Here is a 9,213-nt window from a genome sequence, read left to right as displayed (position 1 = left end):
ACAAAAGGCCGGCTTGTAGCTGGCGGTGCAGTGGAGAGGTCATTATACAAACATGCAACAGTGGCACTCTGTCCATCAGCACGCACACCTGCAGAAACATACATGTTCCATATATTCCATGACTCGACCTGTCAAACAACACACAGAGCAGGAACATAAGAAGCACACTGTACTCGGAGCTGTACATACATTGCTTTTGGCCGTGGGTCAGCGCACGGTGTAATAAATGTTGTTTTCCCTGTTAACTTGCATCAAACGGCCGCCTGTCCTCTCGAGATCGCACTCATTCACATTTTCTTTTCTTCTCCACGACACGCCTCCTCCTCCTCAGTCCCCTCCCCTTCTGAGCCGTGCGTCTCTCCACGCCTCTCCTCTGACTCCCCGTCCTTCCTCCTGTTTCTTCTTCTCCTCTCCCGTCTTTCTTAATCCTGGAGGACAGCAGGATGGAGGACAGGGTGTGGACTGTGTGTCTCCTGGTCATTCTGACACTGGGATGGACTGAGGCTCAGAGTCAGACCAACTACACAAGGTAAACTGCATGCTTTTGAGGCAGATTTTAGATATATTTAACTTCTGGTATGTGTGGCTATCAATGTCCCTCTTGTGCATCTGTTTTCCTCTCTACATCCTGCTTGTGCACATGTGGCATACCCTTTTCAAGCCCACATCTGTCCAGATTAACCACTGTGTTTTTTCCTCTCCTGGTTGCAGTATTATGATTACAGAAAGCGCAGGAGAAATAGAAGGTTGCAATGTTAGGAAGATGTGGTTGGCGTCCCATAAACACACAAAATGAGAGCATGTTGTAAATATACAGTAGCTTCTACTCAAGTCTGATATTTTTGTCAAAACAGCCAATAAATTCAGACTTTTACCCTCTTAAATCCACATTTTTCACTCAGTCAGTGTTGAGAATTTAATTTTTTAGATGCTTTTTTGACCTTGGTGTGTGCACTGCTACTGTATCCCCACTTCAACACACAGAGGGTGTAAATTGAACATGAGAGACAAACAAATGCCTGTGGGCTGTTCAGTCCCAGAGGGTCAGAAGGGAGGGACTCCACCGCCACTGGGATTTTCTGGCCAAAATGTGGCCTCAGAGTATTGCAGCAGCCAGACAACCCATGCCTAAAGAGCAAAAAGGGACTATAATGGGTCGATGGTCACAGAAACACAGTCCTCACATGAAAAAATTGATTAATTTGGCCTTTTCCCTCCAACAGACAAGCACAAAAACAAGAAAAAAAAATGAACGAGGAAACAAACTGACCAGATGCCAGAGCAGCCGACATCTAAATTAGCGAGTCTGGGGCCTGACGAGTGCCGTGAAATTAAAAGTTGAGGCTGGCCCTGCTTTGATCTGTGTTTATCTGAGTGTGAAAGAGTGGGTGTGTGTCACCAAACTCCATGTGTGAGCCTTTGAAAGTGCCTGCCGGTTAAAGTGCGTGTTACGTCTGCTGACATCTTTCTTGTGGTGCGCTGAGATCCTTCTCTGCGCACTGACTGTATGTTGACAGTCATCCTGGTTTTGGTTCGACCAAGGTTTATGAAAAAAACACAAACCAGGAGAGTTCACAGGGAACCTCCCCGGACTCCGAGAACAGAGACAGACTGTGCCACTGTGGTTTTCAGCGTGTATGTAAAAATGTGTGTGAGTGTGTGTGTGTGTGCAAGGGCCCTGCCTCAATACTCCCAGTAAAGCTGCATTTTCTTCCACGTCAGGTTAAATGTTGAACTGCAGTTGATCAGTGGTTGTGTGATACTCTTTCAGGCCCACCTTCCACTGTGGAGGCCACCTGGTCGTAGACTCTGGCATCGTGGCCAGTGAAGGATTCCCCAGTCACTACAAACCCAACAGTAAATGCACCTGGTACATCACTGTGAGTCATTTTAAATCACTGCACGGTCACATCCAATCCAAACTGTCATCAAATGTCTCCAATTCATTCGCAGTGAAAAAGCCAATGGCAATGGTGGAGCTACACAGGTGATCATTTGAGCTGATTAGACCTCTTCACCTCCGCTCAGGACTGTGTGGGGGTGTACAGACATCTCTCTGACTCCCCTGTTCACTTTGTTGCACCTGTTAGGGTGGACAAATTACACCTTTCTCATCCTCATTATTACATGGTGTTTGTTGGCCGGATGGGTGTCCTGTTATGGCTCTGGTCACCTAAAACCAATCAGCCAGAGTGAGTGAAAACACCTGTGTGGGTGTGCAGGGCCTGAAGACAGAGGACTCTACAGCTGTCAGTGATCAGGCAAAAAGACAATGATCAATGCAAATCTCAATTTACTGCTCACCATAGAGGAGGTTATTGCCTGTCAGTTATATAGAATCGCTGCTATTAAGTCCATTAAAAGTGATTCTATGTCATTTTTTGCTGAACAGTGACCTCTGTGGCCAAAAGTGGTAACTACAAAATAGTGGTGAAAGCAAAAACATCGAGTAACAGAAGCAGAAGAATATTCAAAAAATCAGCATACTAAATCAATAATGTTAGTTACATATGCAGCAACTCATCTGCACAGCAGCTATCATGTATCAAATGTTTGCTTATATTAGCTAATATTAGCCACCATGTGGCTACACCACATAAGGCTGTAGCAATAAAACACCTGATTGTACTGAATTGAGGAAGGTTGCATTTTATTGCAAAAGTGTTCAACTTTTGATATGTGAAAGAATGAATGTCCTAATTGTCTTTTAGGAGTTACACATTATTGCACTTTCACACCAAAATTAGCGCGCATAAGCAGGTTTTTTAAACGTGGGTAAACCCAGCTAAAAACAGCGGATTCTCATTGCCAGTAGACGACTTTACCTTTGCCTTATTGTTTTTTTTTTTTCCTGGTGTGTCATATTTGACAACACAAGAAAAGTAGAAAGCAGCAGTTGCTATGGTGGTCATTTATTTATTTTTTACATCTTTTCAAGATGATGATAATGAAATGGAAACAGAGTATAACAAATTGACAGATCTGTCTGATATCAGGCGATTCAAGTAGTGTCATCGTTGTGCTGGAGAAGAGGGAAAAATTAATGTGTCCACCCGAGTGTCATTTTTCCTCCTCTGTTTATCAGAGCTGACTACTGCAGAGTCATCTGACTCAATAATGAATGCTAATTCCGCTCATTCATTCATTCATTCCTAAGTGATAAATGGCAAAGAAATAGTAAAACCTGCAGCTTTACAGCAAGCTGACACCAACTCTCCTACCACAGACAGCTGACTGGCCTTTTATGTTATCAGCCTGAACTGGAACCTACCATCAGGCAAACATAGGGTGAGCTGGACTGCTACAAAAGTTCTCAAACAGCAAAAAATAACAAAGAAGACATTCATCTAACGTCCACTTTTAACTGCTGACAGCTTATTTAAAAGCACACAAACACACTCATAAATGCACCAACTTTAACAGAAATTCATTTACAGCAGAAAACTTTCACCCCTTCTCCCACAGCTTGACACCACCCTGTTGCTCACTGCTTTAGACAACTGAATGACACACCTGTTTTCACTGTCAGTAATTGATCTTGAGTAATTGATGATGCTCTATTAACCATTTTCACTGATCGTAGCATTCAAATTCATAATTATCCCATCCCCAAACAATTTTTGACGTTAGGGGGCTGGTGAAACTCAACACAGAATGTATTTTATGGCTGCACCATCACATCATGCAGAAATAATAGATGTTTTGTGCATGATTTAAAAATTTTCCTCCAACAATCATTCTGACATATATGTGTATGTATATGTTTTGATCATTGATTTGTTTGAGCTTGTGAGGGCAGATGGCAAAGAGATTTAGCATTATAGTATCAGTAATATAGATATTGAATCATAATCCTTTACGTAATCTGTGGACACACAAAGTTTAGACTGCTCAAAGAGGGAGTTGCTGCATCACCTGTCGCCTCCTCCAGGTTCCAGAGGGTCATGTGGTCATGCTGGCTTTCCGCCTCTTCGACATGGAGGCCGACCCCACCTGTCGTTATGACTACCTGGACGTGTACAACGGTCACTCCCGTTTGGTGCAGAAGCTGGGTCGTTTCTGTGGAACGTTCCGGCCCGGCGCTCTCATCTCCACCTCCAACACCATGATGTTAGAGATGGTGTCAGATGACGCCACTGGAGGAAGAGGCTTTCTGGCTTCCTTCAGCGCGGGGAAGCCACATATGGAAGGTGTGGACATGTAATCCAACACAGACCAGGACAAACAGGTTTATCAAGCGATAAATGGCAGCACTGTGGTCACCTCAGCTGGTGTTTTTATATATTTTTGTTGTGTAATGAAAATAACTAAATTCTGGTGTTTTGTTAATGCTACAATCTGTCAGGCCTATGAAAGCTATTCCGCATCCCCCTTGAAAAACTCTCTTTCTGCCTCAAGTACACTATAACAGGACATAAAAAGTCATTCACTTATTTGAAAAAAGGTTAAAGTCTGTATAGTAGCATTTTAATTTGACTCCGTCCTCTTATTTTTATTCCCACAGAGAACCAGTTCTGTGGAGGACGGCTGACCAAATCCCAGGGCTCTGTCAAGACGCCCAACTGGCCCAACTCTAATTACCCAGCAGGCATCAGCTGCTCCTGGCACATCTCCGTCGAACCAAGCAATGTAAGCCAACTGTATTGCACTCTGCGTTTCTTACTGGACGTGTATCTAACACGCTCCCTTTTAAACTCAGGGTGACATCTCAGAATTCATTAGGAATATAATGATCTGAAGTTAATTTGTTTTCCAGTTTGAAGCATCAAATCATCAGAAGACCTTTGTTTAAGTCAAACTGAAGTTTGAATTCATTTCTGCAGTCTATGAATTACCAATAAGAAGACATTTACATTTTATTCACATGCTCACTTTTCCACATTGACACCTTACATCAGTGTTCTCCAGTTGGCTTTAAAGTTTGATACCTTATGCTGGCTAATGCTAGCTGCACCACCCTCTTTGTATATGGAGGGGTTCTAGACAAACACTGAGTATGAAGGAGTTGCTAACGGCTCAGCATGTGTTGACATAACAGGAACGAAAGTCTAGCAGGGATCTGATGTTAGCAAGTTCCGCTAAGTTGCTAGTTAGCTTCCACTTTGCGAGTGCAATATAAACCTAATGGCACAATAATGGATCCTCACAAACATGGAATATTTTAAATCAAAATCTTGCTAGGCTAGCTCTAGCCTAGCAAGATGTTGCCCAGTCTAGCCTGCTGGCTTCCTCTTTTCAAGTGGAGTACAAGTTTAACAGCACAATGGGTTCTTCCAAATGCTTAATGTTGTGAAGTGACTACCTGGTTGAAAAATATCCACAATATTTCGACTTTCTAAAGCAAAAAAGTGATCAAATTCAGTAGTGTTTATAGTACAGCTAGGTGTGTTGAATAAGGCTAGTTGATGCAGGAGGAGAAGGAGGAATGAATATAGTAGTGAAGGGGCCCATCACAAGGAAATGTTCTACCTCTGGTTCTTAATGCAGTTTATGTGTGTGTGAATGCAACAGCGGGCAAATGAAAGACTTCATTGAGTGCCTGAAGGTGTGTTCATGTGTGCCAAGAGATTGAACGTAAGGGAAGAGGGAAGGAAGCAAGGGCAAGGGAGAGAGTAAATGCCCTTCTGTATTGCAAAACCCTGGCCCTTCTCCTCCTCCACCTCCACTGCCTATGTCTGCACCACTTTGGCGAATACACCAGCTCACACCATTCATTCTTGGGCATTCATTTCATAGTTCGTGTCACCATGTTTGTGTGTTCATTGCCACCTCTTCCCCAGGTGATTGAGGTGAAGTTTGTGAAGCTGGACTTGGAGCCCGACACATACTGTCGCTATGACTATGTGGCGCTGTTTAACGGGGGAGAAAGGGATAACTCAAGACGGATTGGGAGATTCTGTGGAGACAGGGCACCAGGGTGAGATTGCTGATCAGAAATGAGTGTGAAAAGAGGCAAAACATGCGCTTAAAATTGCTTTTCAAAGACATGACTTGCACCTGAGCTCTGCCGACATTTCCCTGAATATTCAACGATCTCCTCTTGTCCTTCCCACATTTTGTTCTCTTAATTTTCCTCATCCTTTCGATAGAACTATAGTGACAAACGGGAACGAGCTCCTTGTCCAGTTCGTCTCTGATCTCAGCGTCACCTCAGATGGCTTCATGGCCCACTACGCCAGTGTACCCCGTGGGTCTCGGACGCCTACCGCCGGAGGAGACTTCATCTATGGACCTCAGACCACTTCAGCGCCAGAAAAAGCAGCTGCGAAGCCAAGCAAGCCCACCAAACCCACCAAACCAACCCCCAAACCGAGACCTGGCCTCCAGCCTAAACCCACTCCAAAACCACCCAAAAAACCACTGGTGAAGATACCGCTGAAACCTCCACCACGGAGACCTATCGTCAAACCTGCAGTCAAACCCACGGCTAAACCCAAGCTAGCTAAACCCACACCGAAAGCACCTGTGAAAAAGCCTACACCTAAACCTGGATTTAAACCTGGAGCTAAAACTACACCCAAACCTAAGATTATTAAACCAACGCTCAAACCAAGCATTAAGGCTAAACCCACACCACGTAAGCCTGCACTGAAGACCAAGCCCACTTTGAAACCTATTGTTAAACCAGCAAAGCCAACCTCTAAGAGTGGAGTTACACCAACTGTCAAACCAAAGATTAAACCTAACCTGACACCTAAACCTGGAGTAAGCAAGACAGTGACGAAGAAGCCTCTCGTGAACAAGAAACGTGAGCGGAATTAATTGATTTCAAAATGAACAACCTGCAGTTTGCGCCCATGCACGTATATGTGTGCACTTGTATGGAGAAGTAAGTCAAGTTGCTTATCGTGTCTTTGTGTTTGTTGCCATGTGTGTTTTCTTCAGCTCTACCACTGAACCCACAGTGTACACAAGCCTGTAAGAGGACGGGAACTCTCCAATCTAGCTTCTGCCCTCATGACTTCGGTGAGTCACATTGGCTGCCCTCTAGTCTTCATCAAACTTCCTCTCTTTTTTCACATCTTCACCTATTGTCACTTATAGTATTTAGTCTTTATTTTCTCTCTGTGGACTATTATCCATACAAATGTGATGTGTAAATTTTAACAGAATCTTCAGAAAGCTGGAAAAATAAAATGCAAATTCATGCGTTTCAGACATGCAAACGCACCTTGTGAAGCCGATTATGATGTGATCTTGGCTGTCTTGTCTTTGATAAATGGATAATCTCTGTCCAGACAACATAACGTTAAGTTAAATTTTTAAATGTAGATTTAGAAATAGACAAAAATCAATGAAGGTTGACTATAATTGCTTTTCAATTTGTCAAAGAAAAACAAATTTCCAAACCATTTCTTCCTTCACTGACCACGCAGGTCCTCTCTCTTTCTTTGCATTCTAATTTTTTTCATATATTTCTCTCTCTTTGTCAGTGATCACTGGTAAAGTCACATCTTTGACCCCTGGTCCAAGGGGCTCGGTGACGGTTGATGTGTTCCTAATCAAGGCCTATAAGACAGGACGCCTGAATATCACCAAATCAGGGCCTGTCATGTCGGTTGTACTCACCTCTGCCTGCAAAAAATGCCCTGGCTTAATCAAAGGTACAGTACAACTATCTATACTTACACCCTTAATCTATCTCTGCATTGAGTTGTCAATAGTGAGCAAATACCCCAAAAAATATGATCTTTTGTCTGATAAACTCAGATGAGTCAGGGTTAATTTCCAGCACAATTCTGGAGAGGAAGAAATTTAAAATACAATGAATACTGTATTATGACAAAACACCAAATGTTTTCAAAGACACAGAAATGCTGTGGCAATGACGCTTCGCCTTTCATTTTTGGGATATGTTAAAATCCAAGTACGGTGAAAAGCTGGTTACAAAAGCATGAGTGTGTCAGAGGTAAGAATATAAGTACATGGTACTCCACCAAATAAAAAGAATCAAATATCAAATTTCTTTAACCCTTTCTCTTAATGGGAATGAGCTGTTTTCAGTTTGACTACTGAACTCTCATTACGACAATATGAGGATAGGAAAAGCACCAACTCTTAGTGTATGCAGATGATGTGATTCTATATTTAACCAAAATATCATGTCATTTCATGCGGTAGTGTATGAAATAAATGAATATTGGGTTTAATTGTGACTTTGTTTAGGTCCTGTTGGATGTTATTATTGTAATAAATAAAGACTACTACATAAACAGTATCCAAAAAGAGCATCATTCTGGTATTGGTACTCAACTATTGAACTGGTCCAGTGCAATACATTTTCAAACGTTTTTTGGTCCTTAATATAACCCATCCTGCTCCTCAGGAATGTGACATATTCTAACCATTTTTTCTGGCTCTGTCTCTTATCTAGGCCAAAACTATGTGTTGATGGGAAAAGTGGATGCGCAGGGCAATGGCCTTCTCAGCCCCTCCAGCTTCACGCTCCTCTATAAGCCCATCCACGCCAAAGCACTGGTGAACCTCGCAAGCAAACCATGCTGACATCACAGCTCAGCCCACCATTCAGATTGACAACCCTCACTATCTGTCTGAATACATGTAGCTTTACATAAAGTGTGAAAATATTCTAAGCGATAGCCAAACATAATGTTTTTTACGTAATACAACCCCGATTCCAAAAAAGCTGGGATATTGTGTATAAGAAATCATCCTGTGTTGAACAGGTGGTGAACCTCGCTCCATCCTTGATGGTGAATGACTGAGCTTTTCCAGAATGCCCCTTTCATATCCAATCATGATACTATCACCTGTTACCAGTCAGCCTGTTTACCTGTGGAATGTTCCAAACAGGAGTTTTTGGAGCGTTCCACAACTTTCCCATTTTTTTTGTTGCTCCTGTCCCAACTTGTTTGAAACGTGTTCCTGCATCAAATTCAGAATAAGCAGATATTTACGAAATCAATGAAGTTGATGTGGTAAAACATTAAATATATTGTCTTTGTACTGTTTTCAATTGAGTAGATGTCAAAAATGATTGGCAAGTTATCACATGATGTTTTGTTTTTCACAGTGTCTCAACTTTTTTGTAATCAGGGTTGTAAAATACTGTCATGAAAATAATTTTAAAATAGTAAACATACAACTCTATTATATTTTGTATTTTGTATGTAAATTATAATACTTCTGTGATGAAAGGCGGATCTCAAATAAACCATATGATGTTGATGCTTGAGGTATTTTTTCAATATC

At 42.2% G+C, this 9,213-nt stretch overlaps 1 protein-coding gene across 1 annotated transcript; it reads left to right on the top strand.

Annotated features, from left to right (window-relative positions):
- Positions 1-427: 427 nt before the first annotated feature.
- On the top strand, positions 428-8,866 carry pcolceb (procollagen C-endopeptidase enhancer b). The gene is made up of 9 exons (XM_041965252.1): positions 428-529; positions 1,772-1,880; positions 3,932-4,190; positions 4,505-4,629; positions 5,781-5,917; positions 6,090-6,748; positions 6,886-6,966; positions 7,434-7,604; positions 8,375-8,866. The coding sequence occupies exons 1-9, from the start codon at positions 444-446 to the stop codon at positions 8,503-8,505; spliced, it is 1,758 nt and encodes a 585-aa protein (XP_041821186.1). The 5' UTR covers positions 428-443; the 3' UTR covers positions 8,506-8,866.
- The last annotated feature ends 347 nt before the right edge of the window (positions 8,867-9,213 follow it).

Source organism: Chelmon rostratus, chromosome 23 (genome assembly GCF_017976325.1).
Source record: "Chelmon rostratus isolate fCheRos1 chromosome 23, fCheRos1.pri, whole genome shotgun sequence".
NCBI classification, from domain to species: domain Eukaryota; kingdom Metazoa; phylum Chordata; class Actinopteri; order Chaetodontiformes; family Chaetodontidae; genus Chelmon; species Chelmon rostratus.
The sequence above is the reverse complement of the archived record's forward strand: the minus strand, read 5'-3'. Positions and strand labels throughout refer to the sequence as shown.

Excerpts from the sequence above, each read along its gene's own strand:
- pcolceb (XM_041965252.1), top strand. The coding sequence starts at position 444 with ATGGAGGACAGGGTGTGGACTGTGTGTCTCCTGGTCATTCTGACACTG. Across the intron at positions 4,630-5,780 it reads TCTCCGTCGAACCAAGCAAT|GTGATTGAGGTGAAGTTTGT; the intron begins GTAAGCCAACTG and ends CCTCTTCCCCAG. Across the intron at positions 5,918-6,089 it reads TGTGGAGACAGGGCACCAGG|AACTATAGTGACAAACGGGA; the intron begins GTGAGATTGCTG and ends TCCTTTCGATAG.